This window comes from Alosa pseudoharengus, unplaced genomic scaffold (genome assembly GCF_046254945.1).
Source record: "Alosa pseudoharengus isolate Yale_2024_CS ecotype anadromous, Long Island Sound unplaced genomic scaffold, YU_APseudo_1.1 YU_APseudo_1.1_scf_8, whole genome shotgun sequence".
In the NCBI taxonomy this organism is placed as follows: Eukaryota; Metazoa; Chordata; class Actinopteri; order Clupeiformes; family Clupeidae; genus Alosa; species Alosa pseudoharengus.
This window is the reverse complement of record NW_027468870.1, coordinates 24,141,510-24,160,646: the sequence shown is the minus strand read 5'-3', so window position 1 is coordinate 24,160,646 and position 19,137 is coordinate 24,141,510. Positions and strand designations below refer to the sequence as shown.

Sequence of the window (19,137 nt, the reverse complement as noted above, 5' to 3'; positions counted from 1 at the left end):
AAAAGCCCTTTGTGTGTTTAGATCAGCTTCTGGGGCCCGCTAGAATGCCTTGTCGAGGCAGACAGGCTATCTGGTTATCCCATAGGCCTTCGGAAAACTGACCGCACCGGTCGTTATGCTGTAACATAATAAGCTTCTGAGCCAGAGATGAACATAATGGTATATTATAGCAGGGAATATGGAGTCAACACTGAATAGGGTCTACATGCAAGCAGGGTAAGAGTGTCCCGGTAAAATTAACAAATATAATCACTCAGTAGTTTGAATGTCTGACATTTTGATGAGGAGCCAAGGCTAAAAAGCTACAGCGAATACTTTATGTTGTGCCAGAGGTGATAATCCACATGCGTTTTCATCTTAATGATGCTGTATAGCCTATTATTTATTACAAAAAATAAATAAAATGGTTAGACTTGAAATAATAGGCCAATTATTGATTACACTAGATATTGTTTTTAAATATTAATGTGCATTGACAAAAAGAAAATTATACAAACCTGCAACACTGACTTAACACAGCAATTTGGGTTTATCTCCAACTGCTCCAAGTAAATTGTAAACTACTTCCTCTGTTCCTTTCATTGTATCATTATGATTACACATTTTTTCAATCACAATAGTCTTCAATTAACATTCAATTGCATTCCATTTAAATTTTGTTACTGTAGATTTGCATATTTAGCCTACTATAAATGGATAATTTTAGGATTATGTGATTATGAGGAACTATGAACGGACTTCACATTCTTCCACTTTCCGGAGGTAGAATTTACTGGGTCAAAAAGACACATTTGTATTTTTGTTATACAAATTTTTATATTTTTAACAATCAAGCACCTAATGAAACAGTGATGCAATTATCTGGAGGGATCACATTTAAGGACAATTTCAAACCATGCATACACCTTTTTGCTTGGTTTAAAGTGCTGTAACCATGCTATTTCTTTTACCTGTCTCATTTTGCTTGGGTTCTTTGGGGACAGTCTTATTGCCACGTCTTGGTCTGTAAATACTGCATGTGTGTCTGTGTGTTGGGTATGTTTTTGTTGTATTTATTTTTTGCTATGCAAAGCACTTTGATCTGAATGTGCTATACAAATGTAACTTACTTACTTCAATTCTTATTTCAACCTGCCATGCTTTCTGACATTTTTAATGGCACTGTGACTTACAGCACACCATGGTGGAAGAAAGCAGCAAAATAGTTTTTTAACCAATATTCTGATGTACGTAACCTAAGAACAGTTAGGCTATGTTAAACAAATTAACTATCAAAAACATGATTCGAAACAACACTCTGGCCTACCTCTATGATTTTACAGCTTTCTGACAATTTACCAGTCAGTCTGCCTTCAGCATTATTGACAAAGTGGCAATGTATATCCTACTTTTACACAATGGGAAACCTACCAGCTACACACAGCGGGAAACGTGTACCCAATAATGCATTCCCTCCATTTTGTCACTTAGCCTATTCTTTGCCATTAAAGGTTTTGAATGGGGGGCACACATATAACAGGAAGGCTGGCAAAAAAAGTCTGGTAATGATGGTAAACATTACTGTGCTCTATTCTGAAGGTATGATGCCATATTAAACATTACTGTGCTCTATTCGGTTTCAACCCTTTAGGGTTGATTAATAATGCTTCCTCTTTCTCTTTATTTTAACAAATGGAACACCTGGATCTTTTTTACCCTCAAACACTGGAGCAACCATCCTTCAGATGCACAACATTGTAAGTCTAGGATGCATTTCAGTCTTTCACAACAAGACCAGACGAAATGCACATTTAATTTATGTCATAAGAACTGAGACACATACATGGAACCCAGTGGGTCATTAAACAGTGATTATAGGCCTAAAGCTTATTCTCACCAAGTGTTGAGTCGCTGATCTCCAAAAGATCCAGTCCAGAGACTGAGTTTTCTGAAAACAAAATTAACAAACATGAGCTAATGTAAACTCCTGCACTGTCAAGACATGCTCAAGGACATTTGCATCACTTAACATGTCTGTTGGTGTTATACTGGTACCCTCTTGTGGTAAGAGGTAGCCTTACAACTGTCATAAACATAGCCTAGAGGAGGAAAAAAAACTTGTTCCCATCCACTTCAAAAGTTATCCGTTCCTTCTGAAGATCTCATCGAGCATTAAATACGTTTTAATAGCCTAACTGACTTACCCAAGAAATTTTGCGCATGTTCGGTAAAGCCAATGTGTTTTATCCAAGCCGAAACCTCTTCTGGTTTCCAATGTTCCACAGGAATCATGTTTGCCCTCGTGTCTCCTCAAGCGTGAGGGTTTGGGCTTTTTGAATGTAAGATCAAGGGGGGAAACACATGAAATAAGTTCTACTGACACATCAAATGAATCAAAACGCCAAAGAGCAACAGAGTGTGGACAAAGATCGTAAGCAATGTTAGTCCCATTTTAATGAGGGGTTGTTCCTCACCGTGTTACAGGCAGAAGCTTTGTTTTTAGACTGCTTGTTACCATTGACATAGTTCGAAAATGTACAATAGACCTTCAGACATCACACCGAACCTCGCGTGGTCTACAACCTGACATCAGTAGGCTATCTTGCTTTTTCACAATGAAAAAATAAAATAGACTATTGTCCACGCCACCAGGTGAACACATCCAAGGAAAGAAAAATAGCCTTAGCTAAACTTACGATATATGCCTATAGGCTACTGATTCTTTCTGAATAACTTTACACTTTGACAAAAATGGCAACACGTTTAGAACTTACCGCCAATCAGTCGCTAAAAATAAAAAAGTATCATTTTCGGCTTCCCGAGAGTGATGAATACACATCAAAAGCACACCTCTCCAGGTAAGGGTGGAGCTTGAGCGGACAGTTAGGCAGTGGCAGATGCATTGTTGGAACTGTAGTTCAAAACATAACTTGGCAAAATCCGTGCGCTCTTCAAGAGCAGCCGGCGCTCCGCTCCACCCGTGTCACTCTGCAATTTCATGGCGGCAAGTTGCGCTGACGCTGCGCTCAACGTCACCATGGCTGAGCACACAACCAGTCATACATTTCTGCATGGAAAATTAATCTGCATCACTATAGCAAAGATCCATAATATAAAAAGCTTTATCAACCGTCTCTGACTATAGTATATGGATCCATTTAATTGGCAACACCAAACACAGAAGGATTCTTGTAGAAGTCTGAGTTTGTTTAAGAACACATTTATCTCACTCTACCTCTATGTGTTGGAGTGCACAGGACAACAGATATAGTAGAACAATGATCAAAACACAAGTTATTTGGGTATTGCACCAATACATTTATTTCACAAGAAGATTAATACAAATCTTCTCAGTATCTTCAACTGGGCCAATGCAACTACAGTATCTTCCAAGCGTACACATTAGGATGACCACGACAAGCCCTACTGTTACAATATCCAACATCTGCATGGAGGCAACAAATACAAAATAGAAACTCTATTGAGTTAGAACACAAAACAACTTTTACGTCATCAGAAGGTGGCACACACCTCTGGCCTGATTGTTCATGGGAGACGCAAAAACACACACACACACACACACAAACTAATACTTTATTTGCAACACCCAAACACAGATGACCAACTCCTGGTGTGCCATGGAAAGTCAAGAGATAAATAGCAGTGATGAACAACCGTTTTCTGAGGCACATCTCCTTCTCCTCCTCTGGGTGAAAACCTGCAGCAGCCATATGAAGTGCTTGCTGGTGGCCATCTGCCGGGGAACCGTGAGAGTGAAGCTCAGGGAGCACTTGAGGCGGAGAGACAAGGAGATCGACCGAGAGACAGAAACACAATGCAGCGCCTTCGGCAGTTTCTCATCCATTAGTACAGCGGTAGAGTAGCTACTGAGAGGTGTTGGTCATCGGTGTCCTCTCGCTGGAAAGATTGTGATGGTATGAGTAGAAGGGTGTGTGTTTGTATGTATGCAAGTGGGGGAGGGGGCTGGGGTGAGAGATGGACAGAGTGCTTCCAAACTCTCAACAGGGACATGACTAGCTGTGCTTACACACTGCTCAGGGCATCCACACCGGGAAGCACTTTACCTGTAGATAACAAACAAACAAACATTTAGGCCCAAATGGTCTCAATACTCTACAGTGAAACTTGACAGTAAACTAACCCACCTTTACAAATAAAATAATACTAAGACCTTTTTAGTCTCTTCCTTATATCTCTTATATCTAGTCTCTTCCTTAATTCATAATGTAAGTATAGTTAATTCTGTCTATCCAGTGGGCAGAATTATTCACTGACAGGAAGTGACATCACTCACCCTCCAGAAGCTCAAGGCTGGCTCCACCCCCTGTGCTCACGTGGCTGACCTTGTCCTCAGTGCCCCACTTGGCACAGCAAGTAGCCGTGTCCCCTCCACCTGCACAGGAGCCAAACAAGTGGTTGTTAAATAAACTGACACAGACACACACAATTTAAGCATATAGTTTTAGGAGAGATTCATTGGACGTTCAGCTCCACCCTTGGTGTCTGAATGCTAGGGACTCTTCCTGAAATGTTTTGCACAAGGCTTGGCCACTATAATTACTATTTTCTTTCAACCACACTTTGAGCCAGACTGTATTTTAAAAGGGCCTGGTCACCCACAAGCCAGTGTGCACATAGTATCTATGTGTAGAGTTACTGAACACTGAACTCATGAGAGGCTCCACATGACTTGTGTTATTTTATTATGCAGCACTAGTTCTGCCTGAAATCGAATGCACAGTGGCTACAAAGTTTTGGTTTGTTTGAGTCAAACAAAGAGTTTGTTTGCAAACAAAAAAGGGCACAAATTGCATAAAATGTCTCAATAGAAAAGTTAAAGACCATGAATGATATATCCATGACAGAAAATAGTCTTCTTCCAAGTGCCCATGGGGACCCGAGTGTGAATCTGACCTGCGGTCATTTCCTTATCCCACCCAATCTTTCTCTCCCACTTGCTTCCTGCCACTCTTCACTATTCCTGTCCCATATTGAATGTATAGCTGTGAGCCCTTCAACAGAACTAATGCATAGATAAAACATAAAATAATGGAAAAGGTCACAAAATAGGCTACATGTAAAGCAATAGACTCCTTCAATGTTTGATGCTCACACTGACAGCATTAAAGTGCCACCTGCATGTATACTTAGTACAGTTGAGATTTGCCATAGTTCATTTTCATACATAACAAATAATACATCTTGTTGATATCACCACTGTGTAAGTTCTACTAATGGGTCTCTCATGCGGGTAGTCACAGGCATTTCTGATATACTGTTATTCACAACAAAACATCCCAAGGAAAGTGTTCTCCAACTCAGAGATGGAGGGGTCCATCTAGTGGCATACTGCATCTATACACAAAACTGATTCAAAATGGCTGCCAAAGGGTAACATATTTCCATTGCCCATTCCTTACCAGGCTGGACTTTTTTTTAGTAATGAGTCATTAAAGTGAACATGAAACAAAGACAACATGTTAAGTGTAAAAATAAAACAAGAAAACACAACAACTTCTAAACCTTTTTCTGATGGAAATCAGGACAGGCACATACAGAGCTACTTCAAGTGATCATGGTGCCCAGTAGTATTGTTAAGGGTTCTGCTAGATCATGTTTCACCTCTTGTTTGGCAGCATGAAAAGACAAGACACAGCCCTCTCACTCTAACTCAAATTTACCTCAGGCTTGTCCGAACAGGTGGGAAATAAAATCACTGTGTACACTGTGAGCAACACCCAGGGAAAATATTTCCTGAGTATTCCCTTCAGCATGCAAATGTGTTATGCGTACCATATTTTACTCAGGGACTGGGGTAATGGGGTGTGTGGTTTGGTCCAGGATCACTAATAATCTGCCTGACACCAACAGAAACTACTTTGGAATTATTTTTAAAGGGGTTGTTGAATAACAGCTGGTTGAAATGTCTCTCGAGTTGTTGTGAAATGTAAATGCTGACAAGTGTCAAGTTTGTCTTGGTCATTGAACTAAGCCATATATTTTGTGCTCAGATTATGGGTATGTAGGGCTAGTAGTGACATGAAAAAGCAACAGATACCCCTTAGGAAAATACACAGGTGTTTGACCAAAATGGCGAATTTAAGTGTAGACTATAGAGTACCGAAGCCATGACGTAGCGTTGTCAAGGCAGCAATTTCACTGGATCTAAACAAATCAATCTAGTAGTGACCATAGTGGTGGCTTTCTTAATCTATTTAAATAATTAAATTAAATCTATTAAATAATGTTTCCAAGACGTTAGTATATTTTTATATACTATATAGCCTACATTTAAAAACAATTTATGAGGTAGAAACGATGCCACATGTCTAAATGCAATGCTGCTGATGCCTCTTCGAAAGTTTGTTTAGATCCAGTGACACTGCAGTCATGGAAACAGAACGTCACACTTCGGTACTCTTTGTACAGAGTACGCTACACTTATTTGCTGAATGGACCTCATTAGCTGGGAGGACTTGGTCACAGAAGGTGTAATTCACTGACCAGCACTCCGACCACCTGGATCTGTGACCCCTGCACTGTAACTTTAGTGACTTCTTACCGATGATGGTGACACAGCCGGATTTTGTCACCTCCACCACCTTGTCCATCAGGTTCTTGGTTCCATTGGCAAAGGTGTCCCACTCAAACACACCCACAGGGCCATTCCACACGATCTGCTTGGCTCTGCCCACTGCCTCTCCAAACACCTTTGAGCTCGCAGGTCCACAGTCCAGACCCTAAGCAGAGTGGAAAGAAGAGGACTGTAATCACATGAACATGCTTACAGTCAATGGAATGGAATTTAGCTCCTCTCAAACAGGGTTACGTCAAAAAGAGTTGAGTTGTTGATAGTCAAAGGGTGATTGAGAAATACTGAATTTAAATGTCAACATATTATGAAAGTTACACATAAAAAAAAAAAACTAAAAACAAAAAACATTTTGTATCATTTTGCTACTGGCAGTAATTGGCAGTGACCTATGGTGCAAATAACTTCCACCTCTGTGTACCACCCATCAGTATGACTGACCACCACTATTCACATAATTTTTTCCAAACTAGCATTTCTCTCTTTTAGCACAACAGCTATGTAGCTATGCAAGCATCCCATTGTATGTGTGGCATCCTTTGAAATCTGCAGAGTAAAGCCTGCATTCTCTCACCATCCAGCCGGCAGGAATGCCTTTGTCCACTGTGGCCGTGCCTGTGGTTGCTTTCTCATCAAATTTATCAGCAGTGATAAAGTCTGAGGGGAGGTTGATCTTCACTTTGTTCTTCTCAGCCTTTGCCATCAGGTCCTTGACAATCTTGGCACCCTCATCATCATACAGGGAAGTTCCAATCTGTCAAATAAATATATAACATACCTTAAAATGAAAAACAGTTAGAACTGTACCATTCTGTTTATAATCTATCACTTTCTCTACTTGCTAAAACTGAAGCAACTCTAGACAAGTTGGGCACTTGATTTAATTGGGTACAACCTGAATTCCAAAAAAGTTGGGACGTTTTGTAAAATGTGAATAAAAAAAGAAAGCTATGATTTGCAAATCATGCCAACCCTAAGAATAGTTCAAAGACAACATATGAACTGTATACTGCCCATATTCAAACAGTATTATCTCCATAGAGGAAGAGTCCAGGTGCTAAAATGGCCTATCTGCAGTCCAGACCTGACAAATTGGGTGCATCATGAAATGAAAAACATGATTAAGAAGACCCCAGACTGTGTTGAGGAGCTGAAATCTTATATCGGGCAGGAATGGGACCACATTTCTCAAAGCTCCAACAACTGGTCTCCTCAGTTCCTAAACATTTACAGAATGTTGTTAAATGAAGAGGTGAAGCAGTGGTAGAAATGCCTCAGTCCCAGAGACGTGATGCTGGCATTAAATTCTAAATTAACTTTTTTTTTTTGTATATTTTTTTGGGCTTTTTGCCTTTATTTGGACAGGACAGCGAAGACAGACAGGAAGTGAGAGGGAGAGAGAGAGAGAAGGGGTGGGATTGGGACATGACATGATTTCACAGGAAACTTAATTCTGAAACCACAAGGGGCAACCTACAATGTAAAACTGCTATGATCACTGTAGCGCTACTTGGCCTCACATGTAACACCATTCCCTAAACATTCATGAATCCTTCAGTTGAGTTTCTTGTGAGGGTACAACAACAAACCCAGGAGTTTCCATTCTTCCTCACCCTCTCACCTCCATGTTGTTGAGGACCTTCAGGAAGGTGAAGGCCATACCACCACCAATGATCATCTCATCGACTTGGTCCAGCATGTTGTTGATCAGCTGAATCTTATCTTTGACCTTAGCACTGAGGAGAAAAAAAAAAACAGATCAAAGGCGGCAAGTTAAGTATGCGCACAAAGACTTTTATTACAGCCAGTACAGGTCTCCTTCTGATGAGTCAGAGAACGAGTTCTAAATCGGAGATGATTTTTAGGAGACAATAATTTAACAAAACTTACACCAAAAAAATAAAACGTGGGCAGCCAGCAATAAACCCCTTTCAGCTTTTCTTTTTGCGTTTACTTTCTGCCTTATTATGGCGCCGTCATAGACAAAGTGAAGTTGCCTTGACATTTTCTTAACTAGACATGATATGATAGACAGTATGAACATCCACCATAGCACAAAGAGTTTTATCAGCGGTCACAGCAGCCACCTCTGAAGCATGTGATCAAAGACACTTGCTAGAAGACCACTGTACTTTTAAGCAAAAGGACAAAAAGAAAAAAACAGTGGGTCAACGCCTTTGTTGTCCAATGACCATGAGGAGGAGGGAAGCTCAAAGATGCTGTTTGTTGCACAAGGCCGGGTACAAACATGGACCTTGATACAGAGTCAAAGTCAATCAACTCAAACGCATAGGCCTGTATGTTGTTGGTTCATACATTATGCATTTAGCCCTACCTACTGCAACTAAACATGGCATGGAAGTGCACATAAACTATATTCTTCATTATTAGACAGATCAAATAAATGCAAATCACACAACAGATTGTTTTAATTGTGTGCTAGTGTTGGATTACTCTTCAGCATGAACCCAAAGCCTTAAATAAAGGTGACACTTAAAGCCTGCCATATTACTTCGCCATCCCGCTACAGTATCAGGAAGACAGTGAGAGGGGAGAATTACATAACCAGATAAAGAGTTCTATTCCTGGAAGGCCATTGGAGCACACTGGGGATTTATCCTCCACTGATGTCCTCTTTAGGTAGAGCCAAGGAAGCATGTCCAAATGCTGACACATACATTTAAGTGCTGTAGCTTCCAGGGAAGGCTATCACATCTCCAGCTAATCACACCTATTACTTGCTCTTCATACAGATTTGCTTAGTTGTAAAAGCTAGATTAATTCTGTCAGAGTAGTTGATAAAGTCCAACATATTAATTTAAACAACTATAGTGCTTGATTATAATGATGGTAGTGATTTGCTTTTTACTGAGTTTCGTTGTTAAATACCAGAATTCCACTTTATACTTAGTGAAGTCTAGTGGTGTGATCTATTAGCCAAATGTTGGGATCAATTGCAGGATAAAAATCATAGACTGTATGAAATATGTAAAAACACACAAGTGACAGCAAACTGCTCTGAATGTCAATTTGGCTGAAAGCTCTGTCACTACTACACAAGCAATGGTTTGTATCAGGATGGGGGCTGACAAAGTAGTTCCCAGTCTAGGCTATGTTGCTACCTACCCTCCAAGGATGGCCAGGAAAGGCCTTTGGGGTTTCTCCAGTGCCATGGCAAAGTAGTCCAACTCCTTCTTCATGAGAAAGCCAGCAGCCTTCTGGGGCAGGTTCACACCCACCATTGAGCTATGAGCGAGAAGTAGAAAATGGCGTATCATTATCAGTAGCAAAATTATACTGCAACAGCAAAAGGGCAGATCAAGTGTCCTTGACTTGTTGTTGAGTAAAGGGAGGCAAGTGCAATGCAATTTTTTTAAAGATGAAATCCAGCCACAAGCCTAATTAATGTGAATGGGAGTTTATGGGCTTTTCTTTTGGGGGGGGGGGGGGGGGAGGGGTCTGTGGTTACACCTGATCACTCCATGTTGTGCGCTGTACGTTTATACCTGTGTGCTCTGTGTGCTGTGCCGAAAGCATCGTTGATGTAAACATCCCCCAGCTTGGACAGGGAGGCTCTGAAGGAATCGATCTGCTCCTGAGATGCTTTGGTCTAACAGCAGACAGAAGCAAAATACAGATAAAAAAATACTCTTTTAGTCTCAACCCTGACATGATGCAGTACACACCACAACTGAAAAACAATGGTGCAGATACACAGATAGATTACAAAGTCCAAACACATTTCACAAGAAGTAGCTTTGCTGGGAAATCTTCTTCAGATCTTGAAGTTAACAGAAAGGTTTCTTCACACCGCTGGGCCGTAACTGCAGGCCCCATGTGCAAATCTCTACTTATTTTATGATCACAGTAAGAGTCCGTAACAGTCACATGACACTCATAACATTTAAATTATGTGAAGGTCATCTCGCCATGTCTCTCTCTTACTGATATGTCAATTGTATTGATGAAGCATTACACTTTTTACTTGGGATATATCTTCCTGGTAAATGATCCCCTGTAGACCATTATGATTTCCCCTTTAACATTCAGTGCAGAGTTACCTCTGTTATTTAGCATGGAAAGGGTGTGACCCTTCAACCCAGTGTAACAGAAAGGTCAAGGGCCTGTGACATGCTCATGTGCAGAAGTTCAATGGTTCACCAAGGCCAGGCATGCAGCCTTCCAGTGAGTGAACTCAGCAAAAGGTCAGAGAACCAGACATTTCTCCGCTCTCCAACCGCCCCCCTCCAGTCAACTGCATGGGAGTGGAATACCAGCTGGGGCTCAGTGGACAGGAAAAGCAACACGCTCTGACCCAGCCTACTATTCTAACCTTCAGACAAATGTCAAGAAGTCAACGTTATCAGGAGCAGCCTTACTGTACTCTGCTTTGCCGAAGAGCAATTTGGCACTTGGTCTTAACCACTCTCCTATAGGCTGTATTAAGGAAAGCAAATGTGTGGTGAATGCCCCTTAAAAGTCACTACATTTTAGCGTATGTGCCAATCAGGTACTGTCCCTCAAACACACGAGAAGACCATAAATGACAGTCTGTGTTTCTCTATGTCAGTTCGATCATAAGCACCTGATACTACATCAGTTAAATGTTGGTGCAATCAGTAGGGCCAAGAAAGTAATAGTGGTATTGCCTTGGCAGCTTGGGGAAACCCAAAGAAAAGTCTGGAGGTTTCTCTTCTGTTGTCCATTAACTAGCTGCAGGGCTCTGTGCAAGTTGAGCTGAAGTCGTGCCAATTACCTTGTTTCCGGAGGCGTCCTTGCCCTTGCCCTCCTCTGCTACGTGGAACCGCAGGTTCTCCAGCAGGATAACGGAACCATCAGCAGGATTTGCACAAGCCGCTTCGACATCAGGGCCAACGCAGTCCTTGAGGAACTTGACATCCCTGTGTGAATATACACAGAGCAGAACAAATGCTATGACACACAAAGCATCATGAGATTGCTTAGAACTTATCAAGCACTAGAACATCAAACTTCTGGGTTACTGGTTTATCAGAATGAGGAAGTATCAACACACTACACACACACACACACACACACACACACACACACACACACTACACACACTACACACACTGCATTGTTAACATAACTGGACTGTAAAGTAGCCTAATAGTAAAATATGTATAACCATGATGTACCAGGACAAAAAAAAACATGTGTTATTATGAGTAAATGCTTGTGTTTGCGGCCTCAGGTTCCCCCACTTACTTGCCCAGCAATGTCTTCAGCTCAGCAGCCACTGGCTCCAGAGAGAACTTCTCAGGCATGGGGTTTCCATCAGGCCTGCCCAGATGGCTCATCAGAACCACTGCTTTGGCTCCGTGGTCCAGGCAGTGCTTGATGGAGGGAACGGCAGCTTTGATCCTGGAGGGAACACAAACATCTTTTAGCTACAGACACCCCTTTATATAGAGTACATCATTAAGAGGTGAAATATCAACTATTATTTTTTTTTATTTTTTTTTAAACTGTTGAGGTCATGAGACTTTGTTAACACCTACCTCTGGTTGTTGGTGATGTTCTTGTCCTTCATGGGCACGTTGAAATCAACCCTTAATAAACAGTGAGAAATTCCATCATCACACTGTTATCAGAACATCACCAGCAGAAACTGGTACAAGTTTCATTTTACTATAACTTGCTGCAAATGCACTCCATTCAAAGGGACAGCAGACATAAGGATGCCTAATGACTAAGAGTGCTGTGTCACTTCTCATCTCTGACTCAGCATTTCCCAATGCAGCACATCAAGGGACAACATAGGACATGGAAACTACTATGCATTTTGACTCATATACATATATATGTATATAATACATAATTATATTATATATACCCACACAGAACAAAAAATACAGAGGCCTTTGTTTGGCTGTTTATTTAAAGTGACTTCACTTAAACTCATAAAAGAGGGAGATCAAACATGTCCCTTCATTAGGCGTACACACAGTATGCCAATAGCTGCACATTTCCCCTCAATCAATTGTGAACATTTAGAACTATTGTAAACATTAAGACATTAAACATCTAGTTTAAATTCACACCTGGGGATAAGCATGGCATGCATGGCTGTGACGAAATGCAGAGGACTCAATGCACTCAATATGTACTAGGGCCATTGGATGTGTGAGCAAGTGCGTTTTGCACTGACCTGAGTGAATCTCTACACTTCTATTGCATAGGACTTTGGAACAATATTGACTATGAATTGTTTACTTTTTTCAGCCAATGATCGAGCCCCAGGGGACTACTGATCATTATTGATTGACAGAGAAGAGGCGTGACAACTAGAACCGTCTTTGTCGAAGGGATTTTGGTGCTAATCCCATGGAGCGTGCAGATAACGGTTCGGTACTATGTGTGTGTCACACCGCTACTCGAGACGCCAAGCACCTACATGGGTTTTGAGTCAGACACACACCGAGGCACGTTCGCACAGTCACTCCGGGCAACCACCGATTACGTAAACCAGAAACACTCCCCCATCCTGCAGGGCGCACTGCCTCCATCTGATGTTAAAGTGGTAACGTTAATCTAGTGTGGCGGCATTTTTTTACTATTTTAACCACCAATGGTATGGTTATTAACTACGTATTGCCATTAATGAGCAAAGACAGACACATATTATATCTCTGCATTATCTGCGTGATCTGATTGCAGAAGGTGCGAGATGGAGTGTGGACTACAGTATCAGATGTATTTTCCGACACAGATTCAGCACCAAACTGGGGAAGGACCATGTCCAGTGCTTCATAAGCATTCGACAAGGAAAACGTCATTCATTCGCGATGTCATCTTATCTGGTAAACTGCTAAAATGGCCTACATTTCGCCGATGCATACAATGTAAAAGTCAAATAAAACATCATCTTGCCATGTAGATTCAAAAATGGCAAATTATAGTCGCGGTAGCATCCCTTTACCAAACAGGTCATATCAAGGAAGTTACTGCACCATGGCATGGGCACACGCAGTGGCCGTCTGACATTTAGAAAACATGGGTGTCCATTTTCACTTTGCTCTTGACTCTGAATGCAAAATACAGTCAGCTCTTTAGGCTTTAGCAGACGATCTATGTCGATGTAACTTTTGTAACTCTCAGTAAGTCTATAAATTCAAGACATTGCCAAAACGTGACTTTCGACACACCATCCACTTCCGGTAAGTTTAACGTCACAACTAGATGTGTTGTACTAAAAGCAAAAAGGATGCTAAAGTGGTCTTATGCATCAAATTGCCTTACAGTTAAGATACTGGCAACTAAGTTAACATCGGATTCCATAAAATAGGGGCAACTAGTGGACGTAAACTTCTAAATCTACACCAAATTCGCAAACCGACGTCCATCTATAACGTTAACGTTACGCCGTTAGATATTCCTACCTCATGATGACACGTTTGCCCTTCACGTCCACCTTATCCAAAGTGAGTTTATTTGACAGAGACATTTTGGATGTTAACTTGTTCTTGCGCTGCCGTGTTCCCTTGTATTCTCAGCCTCCGTTGCAGATGGGCACTTCCCAACTGTGAATGACCTTAACGCAGTGAGGATTTCATGTGCTTGTGGAGTCAGTCTACAACGCCCACTGCTCTCCTGGCGCAGATTACCATTGGATGAGTCCAACGCCAATCACAGAGGTTTAAGACGACAGAGGAAGTCACGCTCACCTCAGTAGAATGTATGAGAAGTAGGCAGTCCTGGGTTCAGGCTGTGCTGGTGGGTTGTGAGTGATGTGACAGCGTGAGCGTGAGCGTCTCCTACTGTACCATCGGAGACGCACGTTCACCATGGGCGATCATGGAATGTCAGAAAGGGTCTAAAAGGTCTAAAAAAGTCGTGTATGCTATATCTCTATAATTAAGAGTGACAATACATCATAGTCATAGGTCTCATGTTTTCTTTCTAGTTTGAGTTAGGTTAGTTGTGTGACAGTAGTGTTTAACCACCTGCTGCACAATCTCTGATCCAGGGAAGGCCACAATATTTGGCAATGTAAACAGAGAAGCAGGCTTTAAGATTTAGCTAGGAGATGAAGACATGCGACTTTGGTGCACTGGCATAGGCTACAGTAGTAAGTAGGCTGTCATTGTAGCGGTATAAATAAAAAATAAAAAACGTCCACTAGATGGCAATATAACATTGATCTCTGCAGAGCCGTATATCTCTAAACCAAAAACCTTTTCCATCTTCAGCTGACCATTTCTCTCAACATTTGTGTAGGCGAAACCTGGCCAATCTTGTGAGGCCAACATAGTGTCATGATCACAATGTTCATGTTTATATTTAAGGGTAGCTGAATATTACACATTTGTAGATTTACAATGGCGCTGAACCACGGTTAGTAGCCTATCCTTTATTCATAGGCTTAGTATATCTACCATGTGTAAAGGTCTGCATTTCTTGTCCAAAACACATTTTGGGGGAGTGTAATTTCATTGTCTGTTGAGCTCAAATGCCAAGAACCTTCAAGGCATTGTAGACTATACTTATACTAACAACACAATAGCTTTATAAGACTGGGATATGTTATCCCAGATAATAGAGTGCTTCCCCTGGTTACCGCCCACAAATCAGGTTGAACCCAATGCACCAGAGCTTGAATACAGTGGAGCTGGTGTGATCCCAGGACCAGTGTGCGAGGAGTCCTGGGGAATGGTGAGGTGATACCCTCTGAATGAGTCTGAGGAATGGTGAGGTGATACCCACAGAATGAGCACCTGGTGTCAAACTGAAACTGCTTGTGTTCTCCTTGTCTAATGGGCGTACAGTGGGTAGCTAGTAAGTGTGTTTTCTTTATCTTCCTGGTGAGGCCTTTGGGAATTATAAGGTTTTATCTGCATTCTGAGTAGTTCTGAGATATTGATATTGAGCTTAAACTTTTTTAGAATTCCATAGTTTTATTGATAAGGGGAACAAGTCTCTTTAGATATAATGTTCAAAAATGCATACAACTTCAAGAAACACCTCACCTTATGAATTGTCACAGAATATTTCAATAACTTAATTTTGACAAAAATGTCAGATAGAATGATTATGCATTGATCTGTGTTTTTGCAAATGTCTCTCTTCTATATTTTAAATATTTTTCTTTATTTTCAAGTTTTGTTCTTGATTTATTAATTGTATTGTTTTTTATCCAAATAGCTAATGAATTTTGTGTTTTCATTCTTCTTTGAAAATGACACTCTGCCAGTTCTTCTATAGATAGCATATCAGCTAGACAGCACTTAAAATAATTAATTAGCCAATGGCAATGGGCTTTCTGTCCTTGATTAAGGCCCCATTCCATTCCACCCTCTCGCAAACTCAAGCAATTTACGATTTTAACAGTACTTCTAATTCACAAGGTATGCAGGACTTGCATGCAGCTTCATATTCTAGACTTCTTTTCTTGTGTCAGAGAGGTCTGATCCCTCTAGTTACATTCAAATCTGTGTGCCTGGATGATTATTCATATTTCAATCCTCATTCTGCTGCTAAGAGCTCCCTTTTCCCAATATATTTTTGCACTAAGTATAAGTATATATACTCTTTTGATCCCATGAGGAAAATTTGGTCTCTGCATTTATGCATTTATCCCAATCTGTGAATTAGTGAAACACACTCAGCACACAGTGAGGTGAAGCACACACTAATCCCGGCGCAGTGAGCTGCCTGCAACAACAGCGGCGCTCGGGGAGCAGTGAGGGGTTAGGTGCCTTGCTCAAGCCGCACTTCAGCCATGCCTACTGGTTGGGGTTCGAACCGGCAACCCTCCGGTTACAAGTCCGAAGCGCTAACCAGTAGGCCACGGCTGCCCTATGGCCATTGGAAGTCAGAGAGAGGTTCTTGCAGGACTGCAAAGCTTAAAGGAAATGTAGCCGAGATGATGATAAGCTGAGTTGATGCTAAGATATGATCTACTGTTCAAAAGTGTGGGGTTACTTTGAAATTTACATTCCACTCAGAATACTAACCAACAGCTTCTTCTCTACATAAGTCTTGCATTTGGAGCTTTACTTTGGGTCATTGTCCTTTTGTGAGGAAATGGCTTCAATGCAAGCACTGTCCACTGGGCCTTGCAAACTGGAGTGTTTTACATAAGTCTTGCATAGTTTGGACCTTTGCTTTGGGTCATTGTCCTTTTGTGAGGAAATGGCTTCAATGCAAGCACTGTCCACTGGGCCTTGCAAACTGGAGTGATATCCTTCTTCAAGATCCCTTTCCTCCTACAACAGGGGTGTTCCACTGGTTCTGACTAAGAAAGTAACCCGAGGGCTACTGCTGAATAAAAAAAAAAAACTACATTATTGAATGTTTACTATATCAGGGACCACAGGCTACTGGTTAAAAACCTGTGATATACAAATACACCACCAAAGCACCATGAACCACCATGTTGTCTCCACCATGCTTTACAATGAAGTCAAGCATTCCTCATATGTGTCTCACAGATGTTTTTCTTTGTGGTTTGAACATCTTAAATAAGTAGCCGGGCCCAGAGCCGTTTATTGGGAGCTACGAATGTCTATCAAATGCGTCTGTACGTAGCTCATAACCGCTTCGGTGTGTAGTCATCGTCTTGCTGCCCCCCCCCCCCCCCCCCCCCTCCGTTCTGTGATTGGTTCCTTCGTTGAGGTGAAAACGAAGTCCATGGAATCCAGGCTGCCTAGCAGTGTGAATAAAAGGCAGCATAGGAAAACCCAGGGTATTAAATAAGCCTATGTTTCGCTATAACCCTTTCCCCACTCTTCCTCTGCTCTGTCCACTGTTCTTTTGTCCATCTCAATCTTTTCTTTTTATTGGCCAGTCTGATATGGCCAGATGGCCAGCATCCTGAAGTTACCTCTTCTGTTGAAGTTGACACTGTGTTCTGTGGACACTAATTAATGAGGCGTACTGTACATTTCCCAAACTAGACAGTCTTGTATTTGTCCTCATGGCCAGTTGTACACTGCAGCGCCTCCCACTCTACTCTCCATTCTGGTTGAACCTGGTTTATGCTCTTCTGTGAAGGGATTATAAACCAGCGTTGTATGTGATCTTCAGTTTTTAACTATTTCTCACATGTGCAATGGCCTTCATTTCTCAGAAAGATTCAATGGCCTATGAGGTCTGTAATGTGGTAAAGTGGTTCCAAATAAAAACAACATGGAGTCTAATGTCCCTGATGTGGTGCCCTGCAAGGGTTGTTTTTCACATCTACCTTTTACTGTTTTTTTTAACTATGTTGCTCCCTGATGTATGTATGTTATGCTCCCTGACCAGTTGACCTCATGACATCAAACCAACTGTGCACCAAAGAGATTAATGGCTCTCACATGTCACAACTTGTTCTTCAAATATGACATTCATACGATTCCTTAGCGAAACATTTTGCCAAAATACAAATTCATTATGCTCCCTGAAGAGTTGACTGCGCATCAAACCAACAGTGCAACATCAACTTTATGTTGCACAGTTCATCTTGTCATGAGGGCTGGTCAGGGAGCATAGGGGGAAAATTTTTAAAAAAGAAAAAAAAAGAAAAGGTAGCCTACATTTGAAAAACAAGGCTTGTGGCATGTGAGGGTTATGGTTTGATTTAATACGGTGGTTAACTGGTCGGAAAAATCATGACAAAAAATAGCTAAAGGTATTTAAAAAACAAGCCTTGTATGCTACATGAAGGACTTTTGTCTCCTCCACAGTTGTTTTTTTAATGCTAAATGAATGTTACACGTTAAACTAACTCTACCACGGTGTGGTCTATTATGCTTCCTGTAATAGGCCTGGCTAAGTGCAATTTGTTTTAGTAGGCCATTGTTTAGAATCTGGCCATTTGTTGCTTTCAATTATAGAAAAACAACGTTATAGGCTATGCAGGCAATGCAAATATTTTACTTTTAAGGCATTTACCATTTTTACTTCACACTCAAAATACCAAAAAGGATATAGTAGCCTAAGCCTACCGATGAGGTGAGTGTTCTGTGATGGCCTCTTTGGATGAAGGCGGACCACAGCTCATGGAAATGTAAACGTGCGAACCAGCATGGCGTGTATTACCGTAATTCTGCAAATAGGTCTGCAAACATGAGTGAAAAATTGTAAATGACGTCAGATAGCAATTTTAAGTTGATGTCTGCACTGACTGAAACGTAGGACAACTGTATACTAGGCCTATTCACATTTTCTGCATTTCGGTTCCTTCAGATAAACCCGTTTGTAGGCAATCTACACAGGAGTCAGGACCACTAAACAGCGACGAACATTTGCAGTAGGCCTAGGCCTAGGCTAGCAATTAGTGATGTGCCCAATGAAGCGAGGCTTCGGAGCTTGTGTCGAGCAGAAAGGGGCGTGCCAGATGAAGCCCCGGTTCGAGGCTTGTGTCGTTTCCATAAAAATCACGTGACTGATGACAAACGAGGCCTCGGTTTGTGAGTGTGACGTCTGAAGCTTCGTTTGGGACACACACCCACGTGACTGCTTCGGAATCTGACTCAAAGGCTTTGAATTGCGCGAACCAGGGCACCCCATGGGCACCCGCTCTAGTGTCGGAATGAGTT

The 19,137-nt window shown here is 41.5% G+C and overlaps 2 protein-coding genes across 4 annotated transcripts in view; both read right to left on the bottom strand.

Annotated features, from left to right (window-relative positions):
- The window catches only part of amot (angiomotin), a 37,695-nt gene extending 34,866 nt beyond the window's left edge, over positions 1-2,829 (bottom strand). For all 3 annotated transcript variants that reach the window (XM_076274814.1, XM_076274815.1, XM_076274816.1), the window contains exons 1-3: positions 2,754-2,829; positions 2,184-2,308; positions 1,877-1,927 (exon numbers count right to left, since the gene is read on the bottom strand). In XM_076274814.1, coding sequence (XP_076130929.1) covers positions 1,877-1,927; positions 2,184-2,271 — 139 coding nt within the window. In that variant the 5' untranslated portion in view covers positions 2,272-2,308; positions 2,754-2,829. The remainder of the gene's footprint in view (positions 1-1,876; positions 1,928-2,183; positions 2,309-2,753) is intronic.
- A 444-nt stretch (positions 2,830-3,273) lies between these two features.
- On the bottom strand, positions 3,274-14,167 carry pgk1 (phosphoglycerate kinase 1). Its single transcript, XM_076273619.1, has 11 exons — positions 13,996-14,167; positions 12,115-12,165; positions 11,822-11,977; positions 11,349-11,493; positions 10,099-10,202; positions 9,719-9,838; positions 8,214-8,328; positions 7,167-7,346; positions 6,563-6,740; positions 4,295-4,393; positions 3,274-4,064 (listed from the first exon to the last, which is right to left on the bottom strand). The coding sequence occupies exons 1-11, from the start codon at positions 14,058-14,060 to the stop codon at positions 4,024-4,026; spliced, it is 1,254 nt and encodes a 417-aa protein (XP_076129734.1). The 5' UTR covers positions 14,061-14,167; the 3' UTR covers positions 3,274-4,023.
- Between the last annotated feature and the right edge of the window lie 4,970 nt (positions 14,168-19,137).

Bases quoted from the DNA above. Each gene is read 5' to 3' on its own strand.
- pgk1 (XM_076273619.1), bottom strand. From the start codon at position 14,060: ATGTCTCTGTCAAATAAACTCACTTTGGATAAGGTGGACGTGAAGGGC. The intron at 7,347-8,213 runs GTGAGAGGGTGA...TTTATTTGACAG, and splicing joins AGGTCCTCAACAACATGGAG to ATTGGAACTTCCCTGTATGA. The intron at 6,741-7,166 runs GTGAGAGAATGC...CACTCTGCTTAG, and splicing joins GCATTCCTGCCGGCTGGATG to GGTCTGGACTGTGGACCTGC.